The 21,456-nt window shown below is 40.9% G+C and overlaps 2 protein-coding genes across 2 annotated transcripts in view; both read right to left on the bottom strand.

Moving 5' to 3' along the window:
* Positions 1–4,322: 4,322 nt before the first annotated feature.
* On the bottom strand, positions 4,323–13,080 carry LOC118338940 (leucine-rich repeat-containing protein 58-like). Its single transcript, XM_035676409.1, has 4 exons — positions 12,356–13,080; positions 7,920–8,048; positions 7,443–7,720; positions 4,323–6,099 (listed from the first exon to the last, which is right to left on the bottom strand). Exons 1-4 carry the CDS (start codon positions 12,811–12,813, stop codon positions 5,906–5,908), a joined length of 1,059 nt encoding a protein of 352 aa, XP_035532302.1. The 5' UTR covers positions 12,814–13,080; the 3' UTR covers positions 4,323–5,905.
* Positions 13,081–14,194: 1,114 nt separating this feature from the next.
* LOC118339016 (follistatin-related protein 1-like) overlaps positions 14,195–21,456 on the bottom strand; it is a gene marked incomplete at its 5' end in the record, with an annotated part of 15,722 nt that continues 8,460 nt past the window's right edge. The window contains 9 exon segments of the mRNA XM_035676522.1: positions 14,195–15,623; positions 17,128–17,222; positions 17,344–17,454; positions 18,134–18,246; positions 18,611–18,729; positions 19,840–19,970; positions 20,341–20,373; positions 21,034–21,163; positions 21,278–21,379. Coding sequence (XP_035532415.1) covers positions 15,582–15,623; positions 17,128–17,222; positions 17,344–17,454; positions 18,134–18,246; positions 18,611–18,729; positions 19,840–19,970; positions 20,341–20,373; positions 21,034–21,163; positions 21,278–21,379 — 876 coding nt within the window. The 3' untranslated portion in view covers positions 14,195–15,581.

Genomic DNA, 21,456 nt, shown 5'->3' with positions numbered 1-21,456 from the left:
CTCTCCCTCCCTCTCTCTCCTCTCCCTCCCTCTCTCTCTCTCTCTCTCTCTCTCTTTCTTTTGTAAGCTTTCCAGCTCCAACTGCCCACCAAATGGGTTTCAGAGTGTGATGTGACCCATGTGGTGCAGGAGGGTTGTGACAGTGTGTGCAACATGTTGCAGCAGCCCCAGGGGACTGGGTGGCATATGGGACAGGGCGGCACACTCTGCGTCCACACAGTGCAAATAAATAGGCTACACTGAATAACAGCACTTGTTTTAATGGAAAGAGAAACACACATGTCCATTTTGTTTTTCAAAAGCAAGCCTCCACCAGGGATGGCAGAGAGACTGCTGGCTGGTAAATCATATCAAAATACCAACAAAAAAATAAAAGATCTTCTGTCTGAATGCAGTGAGGCAGCAGAAATATTTCTGCATTTGTTCCGGCAGCCATAAGAGGCATAAAGGTGTTATTAAGATGTCACAGAGATTTATAGTGTGAGCCTACACACAGGGTCATTCCTGATGAGGGAGTGTCACCACCACTGACAGCTGTAAGTGAGGAGCAGAGGCACAAGAGATTATTACAGAAGAGGAGAAAATGTACATATTCATTCATCCAGTCGTCACACCCCCGTTCACTTACTCACACACACACACACATTCACAAATTGATTTTATTCTCCTGGATGCACTTCAGATCAGACTGGAAACTGTTCTTCTTTTTAAATGTTTGTTTTTGAGAAAATTGGCGTTTCTCTCTGGGCTGAAACGCAAACTTCTTTAGGCACTGAAACACAGTGATAAATTGTATTTTCAAAAACAGGGAGCTCACATTATAGTCAACCATAAGTTTAACAATATAAAGCTCTTTTTTGTAATAAAAGCCAGCACGGTGGTGCTCTTCTTATCACTGCAGGACATACTGTATGCCCGTTCCATAAAAGACGATTTATCAATGGCCTAAAACACAACCCAGTTTAATTCTGTTTAACATCGAGTTAGAAAGTACAGTAGAATATAAAAAGTTTATTCAAAACTAAAGCTACTAAAGTATCTTTATGTAGGATTTTACTATATGAAGATGAGAAAGGGCTTTAGGCTTAAGATGAGAAAAGGCTAGAAACATTAGGAAGATCAATCAAATATACACTCACTCAGGTCACTTAAATTGTTATTCTGTATCAGACACACTGTACTGAATGGAGACTTCTGCATGATTGCAGGCTAGGTCCAGAGAGAAGGACTTACTGACAACAGTTCACCACCAGCCATCTTAAAAAAGGACATTTAAGTGTACATTAGAAGACTGACAACAGGCTCTTCAGTTAATGAACGCCGGTTCTGTAACTGGTGGGATCCTCTGTTAATGTGGCTTCTACAATCATATTATGTGTTCAAAAACCAGCCATCATATCAAAGATTAAAAACCATGTGGCACAGAAATAGCAAACTCTAGAAGAAAATGAGACAGTAGCTTGTAAACTCAACATTTTCACTTGTGTGTTGAAACACTGCTGCCAGCTCTGTTACACCCAAAGCGTGGCAATCACTCTCAAGTTTCCCTCAAGATCAGGTTCAAGATAGACTGCACCAGCAGCAGGTGGACTGCACCGGTGCTCAGATTACCAGGAGCCTGAATATTTCATCTGGGCACACTGAAAAAGCATGAGTCAAAGAACAGAAGCTGGCAGGGAGGGTGAACTGGAAGAAACGGGACACATGTCGTTCTACTGAGGTTACCAGGGATCAACTCTAACATTAAGATGTTATAATTACCAAATGCAGGTGTCACTAACAGTCGCTATCTCTTTCTGGGCTACCATATTGTATCAGCTGGAAGTCCACCAACCAAAATAAATAACAAGCAAAGCTTTTAAGCCATGTGACACACTATTTCCTGTTGAACCACTCCTGACAGGCAGCACCACCATTTCCTGACATGGAAGCATCTGCAGCTGTGATTCAACACCTGACCACATTGCCAGCGAGTCCCACCATTCTGAAGCGTTTAAGACTGTGTGGGTGGAAATGCATTGTTCTGTGTGTGTGAAGCATCACCCACTCCTGTCCTTGCCCGAGCCTGGACGCTCCCCTGTGACATGCCCAGGTTTGCCCACAAACATACCCAGAGACAAATCCCTCTCTGGAACGCAGCGGCTTCTCCTGCAGCGTTGCTATGGACCAGGATTAGCAGTGCTGGATCAAAGCTGCCCAGCAGGCTCTTGTCATGATGTTTCTACCAAAAGCAGTGATCATGATCAGTGTAGGGTCTTCTCACTCTATTTTCAAAAATTGTGTTGAAAGTGTTGAAAAAGCCGCAAAGCAACTGATGATACAATACCTGCTGTGATAGGTGGGCCTGGGAATGAGTTGAAACTAGTTTAAAAGCTGATGGTGTAGATATAAACTCATGTGCAGTTATACCAGAACTGATAACCTGTGTTAGTTGAGTTTTTGGCCACTTGGAGGCACAGCATTAACATCAACATGAACGTGGTTGTTAACAATCCAACCGATACACAGAAACATTAGCATTTACTTGCAGTTGTCCACGTGACAATTATTACCTGCGCCAAGGATGTTATGTTTTCAGTGCCATTTGTGGGTTTGTCTGTTTGTCTGCCAGGATTACAGAAAAACCTGATATGCATGAAACTTGATGGAAAGGTGTAGCACTGGCCAAGTAAGAACACGTTAAATTTTGGAGCAGATCCGAATTAATGGAGCCGACACACAAATTATTTTTCGACATTGTGATGTTATCACAATGTCAGCTGGTACAGTCTGTGGAGATAATAATAATAATAATAATAAATAATAAAGGAATGATGTGGGGTCAAGAAGTTATTCATGATAGCAATCAAACACTGTTACACTGCAGTGGATGATTAAACGCCCACCACATCTTTTTTTTCCCCTGTAACCACCTCCACCTCCAACCAGACTTTCTCCTCGTAGGATTAGCAGTGTAACTTTGATTATTGCAAGGGTGTCTGCAGTGTGTGTCTGTCGTGTGTAAAGGCTCAACTGTGTATGAATTTGAAACTTGTCATGTGTGACTTCTGGCACTGGCTATAACCGAGCTGATATAACCTGGCATGCCTCTGACTGAGGGCAATAAGAGGCTTAGAGTATCAAAGATCCTGCATGTCAAAGCACTTTGCTCTTTGATCTGCTGATTACCGGCAATACTGTATGCATTGTTCACGGTGCCACTGTGAAGGGTCAAGAGACTGGTGGCCCCCATTAAATTCCACAACCAAAAAAATGATTTACATGGATGTAATCCTTAAAAATGATAGAGATGAAAACAAGGCTTATGAGAAATAAGACCACACAGAAGCACATTTACCTTGCAGAATTGCAGGCAGCTAAAACAGCATCTCTCTTCTTTGTGACCAATCCCACTTGAATCCTGGTTTTCAAGACCCAAATTCAAGACTCATTTTATGTTCTATGACCTTGAGCGAAACTCAACTGAACACATCTACCCTCCTCATCTGCCAGTCACAACTCATTGCTTCCAGTTCATCATGGTTGCATCAGAGTCGCATCTCAGGTTGCATTTCTGACAGCATCCTCCTGTGTCACAAAGCATGCAGTGTGTGAGCACATGTGCACGTAAGACAGATGTAATATAACTCCACACAATGTGTTAGAGAGTTTCCTAGGTGCCTGCTGTTGGTAGACAGTTCCTACATACACGTGTTTAAATTATAGCGAAAGAGAAAACAGAAAAAACACTGGAACCCAGCTGTGACCTGGTCAAAGACCATTCAAAACAAACAAAATATGTGAAACTCAAAGCATCATTCTTTCCAGCCAGGCTGAAAGGAAACAGTGAGGTGAAAAGAAATTGAATGAGACGCTGAGATAGGAACAGAAAGCGTGAAAAGAGACGAGAGGAGAGGAAACAAAGTAGCCAGTGGCTCTTGGCAGGTGACGTTGAGGGATTAGCAGATTGTGCGAAGCAGAATGCACTCGCCCTGGCATCCCTTCGTACTGGGGGTTACAGAAAAGGTCTCTCAGTATTCAGCCTCGATAATGAACTCACCTTCATATGCAAATGAAACCTGGACACATTCAAACTACAAAATGGTCGGACTGGTTCATGTAAACACGCACACAAAAACTCTTCAAACTCTCCAGTAGTTGTGCATCTTTTGTACACAAAAAAAAACCACATTCTATGAACAAATACCTTGTCTTTTAGCAACGGCACTAAAAAACTAATACAATGGAAACTTTAAAATGGTAAACAGTCAAATGAAAATGTTTTCTACATTCCCCAAATCAACACTCAAACTCACACAAATCACAAAAAGTCCCAATACAAACACATTTTAACAGTCAGTCTTTATTAGTTATTATATACTGTACAGTCTACTTACATTATCTGAATGGGGTACAAGTACATACAATTAATATACCTCAATATATTTTCTTTTTTAAGTGCTATCTATTCTGCAGGTTATTTAAATATGTAGTCTGTTTAACAAAAAAGGGATTTCTATAACAGTTGATTTTGTTATAAAAAGGTTACCTTTTCTCTTTCTGTTTACTGTAAGCAGATAAGTACAAAATCACTCAATAAAGGACTTTATTATTCATAATGTTAATCTTGTCACATTTCTGGGTGCATATATCACATTTCTTCGTGCTTCGATGTCACCGTGTTAGAAGTCACCATTAGTAAACTACCTAAATGCTCTAGTATAGGTGTTATTGTAACATAGAAGAGCGTTCTTCTGTTTTCTGAACACTAGCGTCTGATGTGAACCCTGCGGGAGTTTTTCCTTCTCACTAACAGACACAAACTGTCTGGGAGGCTTTACGATCTCCTTGCTTTCCAAACAAGCAGATAGATGAAGCAGAGATGTAACCAGGAACAGAAACACTAATTTCCTGTTAGAAATGAAGGAGCTTCTGTCTCAAATTGGAAAAATATATATATATATATTTATATATATATATATATAATTCTCTGGCTATGGACACCATTTCCACAGATCTATATTCTTTAGCTCAGAGAAAACCGACAACTCTCCACATAACAAGAAGGTTGCCACTGTGTTTCGCTGAATAGGTATTGTTCCTGTGCTAGCACTGTGAATGGTTTCCCCTGGTCCACCCCACATCCACTTCCTGTGAATAAGCCTGGACAAGCTCACTTCCACAGACTCACATAACCCATATTCTGGGTTAATTTAAAACAACTATGTTATCATGGCAAAACTTTTCAGGGCAGGTGTGCAATAGGCAAAAATAATTAAACCTTGATCTTTCAATATTGTGTGGGACAGCTTTATTGCACAAGAGTTTGCCCAGCAGGACCACACGCAGTGTAAATAAGGCCATCTCACACACTGTACTCAATCAATTTAGCTGTCATAGTTTCTGCAGAAATAATTAGAAAATCCCAAAACCTTGCCCCAGTTTGCATAGCAACTTTGATTCTCACTTGGTAAGACGTTTAAATGAAAGCTGGCTCCTGTATCACCTGCAGTTGGGACACTGTTCATACCCAAACCTCCAGTATATGCAGTATGATGTGCTATAGCTACTAAAACCCACCAAGTGTCGTATGAAAGATACAATACGCTGCCCTGAACAGGAAAAGAATCCTGCGGCTCATTCAGTCTTCACTGAGCTTTACTGCCCTCCTATGCTCGACCATGAGACCAGCACTTTGATGGGGTGAGATTGTGAGAGAGGGAACGGATTCCGTGCCAAAAACATGTTTTCAGGGCAGCAGTAGGAAGAACCGTGGCCTCACATTTTGTGTGTTACATACAGCCACTGTCTGTAAAACAGTATTACTGTTTGTGTGTGTGTGTGTGTGTGTGAGTGTATGTCTTTTAGTATCTGTAGTAGTCTGTATAAGTCTGACAGCCAAGTTCATTGTTGAACACAGTGACTACTATCCCAGAAGCACCCTCTGCAGGCGGTCAGCGGGCACGCTGCTCTCGTCCTCTGACTCTGCGTCGCTCTGCGGGTTGGAGCTGCAGGGAGAGGTGCACTCTGGGGAGCACAGGTAGTGCATGAGGGGCAGCCGGTACTTTCCACAGAAGTCCACAAATTTGATGTGGCGCACACATGAATCAAAGTAGACGCCTGGAAAAAGGCAAGAGTGACGGGGAAAACAAAGTCAGATTCAAGTTGCAGGTCAGTGACAGTACAACAGTTTTCATACATAAACCACTGTCAGAACTCAGGTGTAAGCAAGACTGTACAACCAGGCCATAAAGGGAAAACACAAACACAGGATATTATCACGGTGGTTCTCGACTTAGAGATTGGGTATGGGGCCATAATTAGAGCAAAACTATTTACAAATGTGTGCGGAGAGTTGTGTAACTGTATCTCAATCCTTATGTGTGTAATCAGATCTGCAAATAAGTGTGGTGAATTTTGTGTGTGCGTGGAGAGACTTTAAATTCCGGCCGGGCCTCACCGATTACTGTAAAAAAACACAACTTTAAACTTTATTCTCTCTTTCTGGTTTTCCCTCTGATGTCCTCCTGCTGCTCTCTGCGATTTGTTTACTGGTGGACGGATAACCTCCGTTTGACTCCTCCCTGCAACTCTTCTGTCCCCCTGCCTGAACCCGGCGTCATCCCCAGAGCCGCTGTAAATCGCCATGGTGCTGTATTCCCTGTCGTCAAACTGCCTCCATCCGTCTCTGAGGCTGTATGACCCTGGTCTGTGCTCATTTTCCAAACTAATGAAAGTCACTTACGACCTCAGGGCTTTTGTCAGACAAAAGTGGGCGGGGCTACTGAGGCACACAGACAAATCGCCGCACGCATTTGCAGAACTCTGCCACAGCAGAAGCGCAGTGAACGTCACGTGTTAAAAGAGCCAATTGAGAGTCCCGTTTGAGTTATTAGAGCAGATACTCCAGCCATTAATATGCATGTATGCATTTACAGACGTGTACACAGGATTAAGGAGTCACAGTTGCATGCAGTTTATATTCATGTTCATTGAAGATGTTTGGATTTGGATCTTCGTTCTCCAGGGGGTTTGGCCTCTCCTCTTCTCTCTCTCTCCTTTTTTGCATGTTGTCTTTGTTTGTTCCTCTGTGTGTTTGTTCTTCTTTACTACTAGTGTGAATGATGTGCTTCAGCTTCGCTCTTGTGACTCTTTAAAGTCTGTCTTTTGGTAGAGTTGAGGTTGCGAGGCTCTGGTCTGCTTGATGACACCTGGGGTTGCTCATTAACCTGCTAAACTGCTAAAATACTCTGCAGTGATTGGATGAACCATCTGTTTATCATCATCCGTCACGGGTGAACTTCATCCAGTCAGATCAACGAACCAACATAGCCAAACTCTTACCAAAGTCTCTGCTCTACTTTCAATGAACTGTACTGAACACGAACGCACAGATTGAAGCCTGGCAAGATGGATTCTTTTGTAATCTTGTAATTTTGTGAGTCCAAAAGTTTAATGCTTACCAGCACACTTGGGGTTGGGGCACTTGCTGGCCAGGTCTAGGTACCGCAGCAGGTTTGAGGGCAGGTCGCAGGGGTAGTAGGGAATATTTCGGCTCTTAACAGTACGACCTGCCAGCTCTAGCAGTGATGGGGGGTCGTAGGTCATCTCCTTGACAAAGCGCACCACCAGTGGGTTGCCACGGAGACTGAGCTCTTGCAGGTGTACCAGGCTGAGGATCTCCCTCGGTAGGTAAGTGAGCAAGTTGTTGTGGAGACTTAAAGATCTCAGTGAGTGGAGCCTGGAGTGAGATAGAGAGGCACTTTAAAAATGCTGTCACCTACAAAACACGCCTACAGGAATGTGCAGCTATCTGATCCACGCAGAGCAATTGCACATAGACATCTTGCTGTGCTGCGGTGTGCTGTCATCTGTAACGGTGTGGTTTTACTGAAGGCTACGCTGGTTAAGATACTGGTGGCGTAGGTATGTGCGGTTACCTGGTGAGCTGTGGGGGGACACTTTGGATGCGGTTGTCACATAGGACCAGGTAGCTGAGGTAAGGCAGGTTAGCCACTTCTGGAGGAATGGCTGAGATGAGGTTCCCGCCCAGATACAACAGCTCCAGACTAAAAGAAAAAAAAAAAGGGCAGAAAAGAGTGCATTTTTAATTTGCTACGGTAAACTCAAGTATTGAATCTTATATTGTTCAGTACGAATAGCTGTGGTCCCAATCTATCAAAGTGCGGTTTTTAAAGGTTAGGGTTAGGGTCAAAGTCAAGGTAGCCATGTTTGTACATGAAAGGTAAAGACTCTATAAGAGGGAATTTCTCTAGCCAACAAAGCAGAGGGAGTAAACCTAATACACACCACAAGGGGGAGCTAAAGACACATGGCTGCCATAGAGTTTGCGTGCATGTGATTGTGTTTCTGTGTGTCAAAATGTGTTTGTGAGGCCATGCTTACAATCACCCAAAAGATAAAAGACGGAGGTAAAGAGATAAAACAAGAAGTCTAAAATAATCAGATCATCAGGACATATATGTATAGTACACACATCCACTCGCAGGGAAAGTGTCTGTATGCAAAGATTATACATAGAATAATGGATATTGGTATTAGTTTAACAAAGATAACCTTGATTACTGTGATGACCAGAAAACTACAACTTTGAGTAAAGTTTAGCAGACAAGTAAATTGATGGGTTTGTTGTATTAAGATAACAAAGGACCCTGGTAGGTTAATGGCCGTATGCAGTACACAGGGGGGTAATCGGGAGTGAAACAGAGAAACGGGGAGAGAGCAATGGATGGCTGGTCAGCGAAAGTAAGCTGTCAGGCCATCTGCCTGCTGGAACTGATGACACAGCGACTGCGAGACAGGAAGCCATTATACTGTCCTTGGTGGCTGAGCACTGAGCAAGCCCCCTCTGTGAAGGGAACTGAGACATTCAGGGTCTGCTCACTGCTCTCACTGACAGAGACACAAATCAGACACCAGATATTGAGAATGGTTAGTCACAGTGTGCATCGGGGACAATATACTGCACAAAGCTCACAATTTAAGTTTGAAAGTAGGAACATTTTAAAAATGGGACGTATTATATCATGTTACTGGATGTTTGGAATTTCCCCATTGTGGGACTATTAAAGGAATATCTTATCTTATCTTATCCAGTTAGAGTATTCACCCATGGTTAGACTGTATGCGTTAGTGCTGAGGTGTCCAGTCTCTGAAGAGAGTGAAGGTTACCTAAAGGGAGAAAATTGTCAGCAGTGCTACTCTATACTTCACTAACATCCATGTTAAATTGAACGTTTAACAGACTAACATGGTGGTGTGTCTTTTCACCTTTAGTAATATTGATAGAGATTTGAACCAATTTGATTTGGAATTTGTTATTTTTTTTCTCCAGTTGTGGTAAATCCAGTGATATGAACTGAGAGTCAAATTACTCATCAAGGTAAACCAGTCCACCTCTGGGACACAGAGAGTGAACACCAAAGAAAGGGCAATTTTGTTGATTTTGGTGTTTAAACCCCCATCTGCTTGATAACAGTGTTGTAATGTAAACTAAGGGATTTAATGTTGGATGTTAGAGAGACTGTGATAAATATAAATGCAGATCCCACTGAAAAGAAATCACAGTATATTCTGTATCGACAGATTCTTGCCGATACGCAGCCCTAGAACATGAAACATAAAACTAAGGTTAGTCTCAATATGTATTTAAGTTAATAAAAACATATTAGTATTAGCATGTCATGCATTTAAATGTTTTGACACAATGGAACCTGCTCTGTGGACACCTCACAGGCGACGAGCTCCCCTTGGGCACCACGCTCGAGACCCCTGCTTTTAAAGTTTACTTACTTGCTTTCTGACACTGAACTGAATGCCAAAGTGAAAACAATCCAGGTATCAGAATGACACTTTTTTCACAGCAGGTGTTTTTAACTCGACAGAATGGAAAAGTAGGAAAAGCACAGGCGTTACTAATGACATTAATGACGGGTCTTCAGGTGTGACAGTGAGTCCACGTGCACAACAGCAGGATCCTGAAAATGAAGTAGCTTAATGGGATTTTCTGACTGAAACGTGTCAAAATGCCAATGTGACACAGGCTGCACTTAAAAAATAGAGCTTGGAGATTAGCCTTTTAATGTGCAGTATTCCACTTAATGAAGGTGCTTGCAAATACATCAGACAAATACCATCTTTTTGGCTTAAGGCTTCTTGTGTATTTTAATTAAAATACAAGGAAATAAAACAATAGAAAAAATAATAATAATAACAAGCACCAATGAATCCTTTTATGAAAAATTCAATGTAACTTTAATTGTGAGAAAACTCACCTCCATACATATACACTTGAAAGTGTAATTGTTGTTAGTTGCTCCTATAATACAGTGCTTTTGTGCTTTATATCTATCTTTAAACTTAATGTTTATTGATTTGTAGAGATGTTTGTTCCAGGTAGCAAAAATGAAGCCTATGTAGAAAATCAAGATAACCTCAAATGAATATTGGCTGGCTACACATGATTACAAGTTAAATTGTCCTTTTCATCCTCCGCCACTTACTCACTTTAATCATTAGTGAATGTTACAAATGTAGTGACTCACATTTGTTTGCATGTGATAAAGTAAGGAGGCTTGGAGACATCGAAGCCTTGGACGTTTGATCTTTGGCCTGGTAGTGTGTCACTGTGACCTGCTACTGTTAAACTAAATGATAAGATTTTTTTTCTCACGCTACAGCAAACACACACCTTCCAAATGTTCCAAACTGCCTGCCGCTGCTAAATGCACACCATTGCTTGTCGTTTTGAATGTGCTGATGAGTTTGAAAATGTTCTACATTTCACTACTATTTAGGTTTTTGACAGAGTCGATGACAAAGCGCTCCATCTATGTGAAACTGCCAATACCAGGTCAAAATAGTTGCTGGAACAGCTCAGGAACAATTATCCTGCACACACACTACGAATCATGATGTGTACAGGACAAACTGACTGGAAATGAATCGCAGCTGTAAATGTGGTAGTAATGTAGTAAATACCACTGAACCCATTAAAAAAAAGGGGACAACAACATGAACAACTGACCACATTTAAATGTTATTTTCAAAAATGCTTCAGTTTGCCTGGGTGTGACTGTGTAATGGGTACTGTAGACGGTTTTACAATCAGGGCTGCACAATTAAATCACATTATTATAATAAATCGCAATATGGCCAAGTACGATATCCAAATCACAGAAGCTGCAATTTCTCGATAAAGGTCAAATGTGTAACAAAACAAGTACTGCAGTTCTAAAGAGATGCCCTGGCCTACAAATCCTGTTTCCTACATACCTCCAAAAATGTCACATCACCATGACTCATGATAAAACATTTGTGTTGCAAAAACAGTTATCCCTCACTATCGCAATATCCGTCAGAATAAATGATGCAATGATGTTTTTAGCATATCACGCTGCCCTATTTACAAATATTGTTGTCAGATTAAAAAACGGTGGGTCGGCTCCTCATGTGAAACAGCAGGTGAAGTGTGATTCAAGTGGTTTTATGGTACTGCATGTTATAACTGATAAAAGCTTTTCATATGCAACAGATACGCCATAGAGATAATAACTACAACAATAAAAGCTGACTCTGGGAAATACAAACCAGGGAGGAACCCAACATTTTAAATAGACAGAAAGTAGAGACTCATGTTTGGCAACAGGCTGACAGGGTTGGAGAGACAACACAAGACTGTGTATGCTCAGAATATGTCACTTGCTTCATACCACTTCTACTACATTGTATTTAATATAAGCTGCAAGTAATGCTTATTTTTGCTGTCGATGCATCTGCTGACTATTGTTCTCAATTATTTGATCAATAATGTTTTCTATTCACTGTCAGCTGACTCACTCAATCATTTCAGCTCTAATTTGATCACACTTTCGGACTGGATGGTGGTAACTGTTAGCAACTGTCAGCTGGAGATCCGAGAGCAGGTACTATAAAATAGAAGGTAACCATAGCAACAGCTCTTGGGTTAAATGCGTCAGTTAACTGAAACTAACCACCGACCGCAGCCTGGATAACGGTAACTATCACTGGTATAAACGCGATAACGTACTGCGAGGTGTGCTCATACTACAAAATAACACACTGGGAATTGATATTTAGTTGCTGTCTTCGTACATTTATTAGAATGTATTTGCGCTAACTTGCTTTTGGCTCACAGCCGATTAAACGGCCAACTAGCATTAGCTACAAAGAGAGGCAGTTAACGTCAACTATTTAATTAACTATTTAATTAAAAGTGCCCCCCCCCCCTTGCTGGATACCTGGCCTTGTTACTTAAACGGACTTCTAACAACGGTGCTAAGTAAGCCAGCCATTACTGTTTGAGTCAGCTATGAACCTCTATGACCTAACTCACCTGGTTAAATGTTCTATCTCCGCAGGTATACTTTTCAGTCTGTTTCCGCCGAGAGAAAGCGACTGCAGACGCAGCAGTTTCATACACTGAAGTGGGATCTCCTCAAATCTGTTCCCGCTAAAGTTCAACACCTCCAGCTGCAGAGAGCCGAACTCTTTGGGCAGCGAGAACTCGTCCAGGCGGTTGTTCTTGGCTATGAGGGTTTTCAGCCTGGTCAGTCGCGTAATGCCCTCACAGATGGCCGACAGTCCGTTGTTGCTGATGTCCAGAAACTCGAGGTTGCAGAAAAGGCTGACAGACGAAGGCAGCGAGGCTAACCGGTTGTAGTTCAGGTAGAGTTGTTTGGTGTCCCTTTTCCTCTCGTCGCTGATACTGTCAGTGCTAAAAGTGTTCAGACTCAAACGGGAGAAGTCAAGCACGCTGTCGCCCGCCGCCGCTGCCCCTTCGTGGATCTCCATTTTGGTAATTTTAGCCCGAATTTAAACTCTGTACAAAGTCCCTGCAGAAGTTTTGCCGTAGGCTGTGAACGCCCCCGTAAATCGCGAGTTAGCTCCAGGACTTGTCTGTTTTTGCCATGAAAAAGAGAAATATTGCTGCACCCCCGCCCGAAACATTTAACCACATCTCTAGTGAAAATCTAGGTCACTAGTAGTTTAGTACTGAAGCTACATGTCACCACGCTGAATGCAGTGCCTCGTCCTACAATGCAGCCGTTCTTTGAGGGGAATATTTTCTTCCGTGTTCAGAGATTGGCTAATCCTTGGGACAAACCCCGCCCACGCAACTGTTGATTGGTTATCCCCCCAATCGGTCACACTGCAAACGTATTCATTAAGGCATTTGTAACAGCTTTATTGTAGTTTATTAACATTTTTTTTTTATAGCTGCACAAGACCTGACTGTGTGTAATTGCGGCGATTACGTTTTTAAATCTTGTAACAACAGGTGATCAGTGGCCGATGAACCATCCTGCCTAATGTCCAGTTCGGTATGTCATTATGCAACACCCCTCTTCTATTACATTATGCAATACTCTGCTGACTTAGATGTGCATAGAATGAGAAATAGGTACAGGATAATTGAGTCCATCCCACTGCATTCAGATCTATCCATCAGACTGTCACAGGTCTATTCTGCTCATCTTACTTTATAAAGGGAATATTTTAGAGGTGGGATTTGAGATTTACTTCACTATGTAGTTTTGAGGGACTGTTGTAGTTACTTGTTAATGCGTAGAGTAAGATTTTAGAAACCAAATATGACATATACTCGTAAGATAAGATTCATTTTGACTGTTAAAACGACCATAAAGTATATGAAAATGACATTACATGCTCACATTATAAGCCAGAAAATACATTATACTTCTACATACTTACATAACCCCTTTTATAGAATAAATAAGTAAATAAATATCTATTTTGCCCTTTTCCAAACAAATATTCAGAATGCTTAAAAGTGAAAAACAAAAATACATCAGGGAGGATAGTACACATACGAGACAACAACATTTAGAAATAACACAAAAGAGAGTAAACATCAGTCAAGAAAAATAAAGGAATATAAGTGAAAACAGCGATATACTCAGTGTGCTCCACTTCACCGTGTATTGCCTGATGTGTAATGACAAAAGTTCAATATTGGATTTTAAACTACACTGGCAGCCAACAGTAAAGTAGGTCCCCTGCACTTTGTGTTGCTTTATGTAACACTTCCTATTTCAGACTGCTTTCTAAGTCAGATAGTTATTTATTATTCTCCACTGAAAACTTCTTTTATTCACAACATTTGAACTTTTTGGCAGATAAAAGCACACACACATACAAAGTGACACAGCTGTGTTGTGGTGTATGGGCTTTATTGGCATACATACATATGTCTTACAGTCTCTGTACTTGTAGTGGAATATAAAGATTTAGCTTTAACCTAGTAATGCAACTTTCACACAGACATGTATCAGGGATAGAGTCACAAAGCACTAGTTTACTGCTAAACTCTAGCAAAGCACACTCATCCTTGCTATGCCATATCATACTAGCAGGCAAAGGTAGAGACCTATACTGTTGCAGGTCTAAGGCACTGATTTTTATTGTCAAACCTCCCAATTTAGGGAGGATTTTAACAAATAAACACATTTAACAAACAAAACTACTCTCAGCATCACACTTTTAGCACACACACGAACACACACACAATCACACACACAATTTATGTGCACCCAGTTATTGATGCGTCTAAGCTACTTTAGCTGACAGTGAGGCTAGTCCTTCTGTTAGAGTGATTTTGAAAGCACAGGTATAGTGTTGTTGCTGGGTCCAGAGTAATGTTTTACCTGGAGAATTTTGTACATCATTCAAACATCAAGACTTTGGTTTCAGTATTCACCACGCTATATTCAGATCAGGTCTCATCTGGGTGCGGTTGTGCTGCTCCACACTGAAAGATGGATCACTATGTCTTCCTCTCTGAAATGTAAGACACTGACAGAGAAATGTTTTACTGAAAAGCACCAGAGAGACTCTGCCTGAGCATATCATGGGGCCAAGATTGAGTTCCAACTCAAATCTATAACGTACATAGAAGCAAACTTTTTTGCAGCAAAATTATTACTTTAGCAGTAAGATACAAACAAGTTTCAGGCTTGTGATAAACTAAAAGAAAGCTAGAGAGAAATAAAGAGAAGTGCATTGGTCAAGTAGTGGCCCACTGTGGCAGTTCTAAATGGCAACAAAATCACTAGTAACTTTACCCTCTTATCCCAGCTTCTATCTCAACATGCCGACCGTAAAAAGGGTGCGGAGAAACACGCTGCACCAGGTGTCATGTGGTCAGCGCCCTCCTTTCAACAGCTGGATCCTCTACGCTCCTAACCTAACTACCTTCTCAAACAATGACTTCCATATTCCAAAACTGTGACGACTTGACAGTTTTTTCCCCATAATAACTGTAAAAATATAAGGATTGTAGTAAAAAATAGTAGTGTAGGGGCGCAGTAATACAATCAAATATGACAGTACTGAACACGAGGGAATCCTATAATACTCCTTGATTGCCCCTGAATCTAACAAACATCAACACAAACACTTAAACACTGTAAAAAATGTATAATAATTAACATAGCAGAGGAACATGAAAAAGTCAGTTTAATAACAACACATGGCCGCAAGGTAAATCAAGTATGGACGAAGGGTGATGACGTACATCCTCTTCGTCATTGTGTCCTTATTTAGACCTCTTTTGTGCTGCTCTTCATCTTCTCAACTGTTTCCTGTAAGAAAGAAAAGAGAGAAAAGTTGGCAGAAATATGGAATCGAGTGTATCATTACAGATAAGTAATAAATAAAGATGTGAGTACATATTTGTATAAGAAACATTTTTAAAAGTATACCTACAACTTTGGTGCTTTATCCATTAAAAGCAACATTTGATTTTGAAGCAGGGACTTCATGACTGAATTTAGCGCACAGCTGGTCACACAAAACTTGTACCCACAGAGCCGCATTTGTTTACAGTGGCATTATAAGCTGCCCTTCTGGAGTACAGAGTACATGACCTTGCTGACTCAGCCATGGCCTCAAGCCAGAACCCGAGTTCTACCTTGGGAACCTCATACACACAAATACAAGCGTTACATTATGCTCTAAGTGAACTGACAGTAAAACCAAGCCCATTGTTAGGCACTTGTGTAGCCAAGTGTTTCTATCATTGTTCTACCTCATAACAGGCTATGCAATTAAAGGAGTGCTTAACAGACTGAGCATTGCACTCTTATAACCATGTTGGACTCACGATGGACCGCAGAATGGAGATATTGTCCGCTCACAGTTTTGCTAGTAGCTGCTAATGTAGCACCGAGCCGCTAGCCACAAGCAGAGCTGAGTAAACTCCCAGATTCATTTTTTAATTTTCAAGATGTAGTCTTCAGCACCAACCAATGCTGACTCAGGTGACATCATTTGAGGCATTTTTTTATCCCTTTGGAGCCACAAAAGATTTGATACAAATACAGTAGTACTTTTCCAAGACCTGTAAACAAAAAATAAACTTTAATGTGTGAAATTGGCGCCGCTTTAAGACTGCTAGATAACGCAGGCTTTATTAATTTAAGCAGTACTGGGTATTCTCTCGTAGGAATATATATAACTTCATGTTTCAGAGTCATCAACACAAATCTTGAGGACATTCCTACTCTTCTACTATCTAATAAAAAGGAAAATGTTGGTAATCATTTGTCTCTTTTTTCTGCCATCTGCCCTCTATTTCATATCCAGTCCTTGTTTTATCGATCTAATTTCGAAAACATTTCTTTATTTCACAGCTTTTGATTTATGATGTATCTTTCCAAGCCAGGAGTCATAAAGCTGCTGTTACCCTGTCTCACTGAGCCGTGTTAGGTTGGTACACAGTCACATAAAAATGTACACCTACCAATTCTTCTGTGAATTGTTTTCTGCTGGCTGAGCAGTTTGATTTCAAACGCTCTTTGTCCAGAAACACATTGCAAGTAATCAAGGTTATATCCTGAAGGAATCTAAAAGCAGACGCTTGGGTTATTGCTCGTGTCAGTGATATTTCATGGACCTTACAAGTGGAATCCTATGAGCAATGGGTAGTGAACGAGCTTTGAAATACACTTTAAAAGTTGTGACTAAGGTGATTTATCCTGTAGAGAAATTCTGGGATGCAGTTCAGTTTCTGATTCATGTTGACACTGATGTGACTGATTACATCTTTGTATTGTTCACAGGGGTTTTCAGATTTCAAACACAGACCTGGTGCTTGTTGAGCTCAGCCACACGGAGGTTCCACTCCTCCTCAGTCATCTCTGCTCCAGCATCTGTTGACTCATCCACAGCTGCCGTTTTATCTGAACAGATAAGATAAAAAGTAAAAGAAAACGTTCACAGGGCATTTTGTCTAATGTGTGAGTTGATTAAATGATCAAAAGAACAGATAGCATAAAGATCATCTTTGTTATTTTAAATTACCAGTGCAGGTCATAGCAGTGCAGACCCAGTTGCCACATGCACAAACACAGCGGTTACACTCTACTTGGGTCTCTGCTCCGTCCTCATACGTCTCATCCTCCAAGGCACATTCTGCAGAAAGGCAAATGACAAACTATTCAGCCGAGACCACAGATAATAGACTGTTGCAGAATTATGATAGAAACAACACTGGACTGTAATCAATTCCTGTGGCCAAGACTTGTCAGCATTTCAAAATGCCACATAATTCATCCAGTAACTTAATTTTAAAGTGGCATGCCTTTGGCCAGTTTTAGCTTAGAAATGAATAGTCAGCAAGTTTGCCAACACCCACACTAAGCAGAACTCGTAAAGCATGTGTGTCAGAGATAAAAAAAAAATACAAATAAAAACATTTCCCAAACCCTTCTCTTAAAATGTCCTGGCTCTATATATGTGATAAATGTGGAATTTCTAAATAGAAATACACAAAGCCAGCCAAAATATGTGTGTGTGTGTGTGTGTCCTTGAGTCTGAAGCTCTAGAGTTCAGTGCTCTGTAGTGAATGTTAGTTTTCTCCCTGCTTCCTGTGAACTTTATCCTAGATATATTGACATCACATGACTGAGCAGACTGAAGTGACTACCACAAAACTCTGACTGTCTCAAAATATACAGAGAAGATTAGAAATCTGAAGCTCAGTTTGCTTGGTGTCAGGACTGTCATACTAAACTTTCAATTAATCCATATACTGTATCTACTGGTGTGTAACTTTATGTTACATTATGTCAAACTATTTCTTTAAGCTCACTCTTCTCTGGTGGATTGAAGCCAGGCTTCAGGCAATTGAGGAACTCATCAAAGCTCAGCTTCCAGTCGGCGTTCTCATCAGAGAGCTCAATAAGGGCATCAACACACAGGCTCCTGGGAAGCACAAAGATACATACAAACACAGATGAATACTAGCTGCTCTATACAGTGACTACGGACCACTACAGATAACGTAAGCATAAAGAAGAAACGATAATTAGTTCAGAGGGGCTTTCTCCACAGAGCACAGCTGTTTATTCAATAAAGTTTGCACTGGCTAGACTGGGTTCAATGACTTACACTCTGTGCCTTAAAATAGCACTGCAGCACATAGATAGAGATCTGTATGTGCAAACATTACCACAGAAGCAAATGGAATACTACAGTTTGTGAAATAGTGATAAAACAAAAGAGAATGGAAATATTAATAATACTAATACACATTCACTTAAGCATGCACACCCAGAGACACACTGACCGGAGCAGCTTGTTGCTCTCCTGGTCTGCATAGGACTGCAACTCCACAACCGACTCATTTTGCTGGATGAATTTGAGAAGCTCTGAGGAGTCCAGCTGAGCATCACCATTGTCATACGACTGCAGAAACATGGACAGACACGGGGAAGACACAGTTACATACATTACATACACGTATGTATGGTAGAATAGGAACAATAAGAAATGTCACACTAAACTTTTTGATTGATACAAAAAAATCAATTTGTGTCAACTGCATGTGTGTACTGAAAATAATCACTGGTGTTCTTGATAGACAGGTCCGTCTACTCTGCTAGTAAATTTGCAGCCTCAAAACCTTCTGTAGCTCTGATGTTAAGTGATATAAATTTGACATGAGTATCTCAAGTACCGGTTCCACTTACAGCATGGACTTATTTTGTTAACTTATTAGTTGGTAGAAAGTAGTATTTTGGTAGAAAGAAAATAGTTTCTACATTAAAGAGCTCTGCTGTGGATACCTCGAGTAACCGGGTTATTATTTCTGGAAAGATTCATTGCTGTTCAAAGTGTTTTTTTTTTTGCCACTTTGAGCACCACAATTCAAGTGCCATCTAGTTCCATTATACTTGAGAAAAGGTAGACAGCTCTACAGCCGATTATTACACATGTGAGTTTCATGCTACGACGTGTCAAAATGTCTGCTGTGCAAACAGAGGCTTTAAAATAGCTGTAGTCAGCAGAAATGGTGATGGACCTTTCATTTCACTCAAGGCCCATTACATGACCTTGTGGTGTGTTCATGGACGACAGATAAACTGAAAACATTAATGAGAGGCTATATAAAGTTAGCCTTAAGCATACTCTCAAAATGAGCAGAATATTTTTAAAACGGGAAAGAGCAGAAAAATAAATACTGCAGTTTAAACAAATTGTTCAAAGAACCATCTGCTCTTCTACTTTAGTGCCATTCATGTTAGCTCACAGAGTGGCAGGAGTCCTCCTCTGCAGGACTGAGATCCTCATTAAACTGAATTATATCCATCAGCTGACACGCTTGAAAGATCTGTCACATGAACAATTAGACACAGTCTGGTGCAGCTTTAAGGATAAGGGTGGTTGTAGGAGGCCCACGAAGATAAATAAACTAGGGTATTCTGCAAAAAGACTGCTGTGGGAGCATTTGTGTCCATTAATTGAGACCAAGGTTCATTCTGTTTTCTTGCAAGCCAACAGAGAAAAGAAGCCCACCTTGAAGTATTTGAGCAGGATGTCAGAGAAGTTGGATCCCTTGACAAACCAGCCGTCTGGGACGACCTCAGTCTGCAGCCACTGGATCACGCGGCTCCTCAGTTCATTGCGGTCAGCAGCATAGCATACCACTGCAGGGGGCGGAAACATTTCAACGGCCTTAATAAATAATCCAAATGATAACAGATCGATCTATCTTGCAAGCTAATTCACATTTGACCCCTGTCCTTTTGTGCATACGTCAGTATTTCCATGTTTATTATGTCCTTTCCATTAGACCATAAAATGTAGTTATTGCACAGACATACAGTAAAACGCCAAATCTCAATATCAGACTTAGTTTAAGTGTACGCCACTAAAAACAATTCAATTTGGAGTTTTTCTTATCTCACTAAAACACCTTAAGTCCTTAGAACATGCAGTATAATCATATATCTATATATATATAGATATATATATATCTATATATATATAGATATATATATGCAAACACAAACTCACCTGGGCTGGCAGCTGCCTGCTCTGTTTTCTTCTCTAAAGAGGTGATTAAAAAAAGAGAAAAAGATTATTTAAACAAAAAGGAATTAAACAGCATTGACTCGATTCAGATTAAAGGAAATAAACTTGGCTGTCACTGAGTACTTGGCCAAAGGTCTGTAAAGATTTTCCCTAACTGCCTTTTCTGCTACAGCTCTGATCAATGTTCAACCCAGCGGGAGCACAAAGAGTGTGACATCACCAAGTGTGAGAAGTGAAAGTTCACTTAAGATAAGAGACTACTATTAGATGCATTAATAGATAATTCAAGGCCAGGAACGTGGGTGGCTCCATAAGGTTACAACTATCAACCCAGTCACCTCACATATCAGTTCCATGGGCTAGTTCAGAGATAACACGAATCAGTTCAATTAGCTACATACAGTATTATCACTTAAACCAGGTGACCCCACTTAAAGGGGTGCGAAACTGGCCTTTTGACTCTCTACTTATTACAATATCAAGTCAAATACTGATGATAAATGGTTGTGTTATGATTTAGGGTCAGTAGAAACTCATGTTGGATAATAAACTTGAGAAGAAAAAGAACATTTTAACACAAAGATTGTGTGATACAAGTGGAACCTCCAAAACAGCTACTACTGGACCCTCTGGTGTCACATCTTGTGTTGTGGTGTCATTCGCTGCTGCTCTTACCCTGGCAGTGTCCATCGTGGGCCACCTGGATCTTCAAGCCAGTAAGACAAGCATCCCTGTGGAGCTCACAGTGATTCCTGTAGGTCTTACCATTGCTGCCACACACTGACCTCTTGTGGGGCTTACAGCTCTGGAAAGACAGGGGGAGAATGACAATGAAGTTTTTTTTTTTTTAATTCTTACATTCCTTCTCCTTTCCGGTGTGGCAGTAATGTCACTTGGTCTCTGCAGAGCCAGCACTCACCTCTATACACAGACAGCTGGGCTCCCCCTTTTCATTAACAGCACACTCTCTGCCGGCTCCACAGAACACATTGGCACATACTTTGCTCTTGCTCTGCAGCTCCTGAAAGAAAAAAAAAATCAAATTTTAGGAACTTTAGAAATACTATTGGTTTCTACAGGTTTAACACACATGGCGGC

This window comes from Morone saxatilis, unplaced genomic scaffold (assembly GCF_004916995.1).
Source record: "Morone saxatilis isolate NCDOM2014 unplaced genomic scaffold, NCSU_SB_2.0 Contig5, whole genome shotgun sequence".
Lineage (NCBI taxonomy): Eukaryota > Metazoa > Chordata > Actinopteri > Moronidae > Morone > Morone saxatilis.
This window is presented reverse-complemented; position numbering and strand designations above follow the sequence as displayed.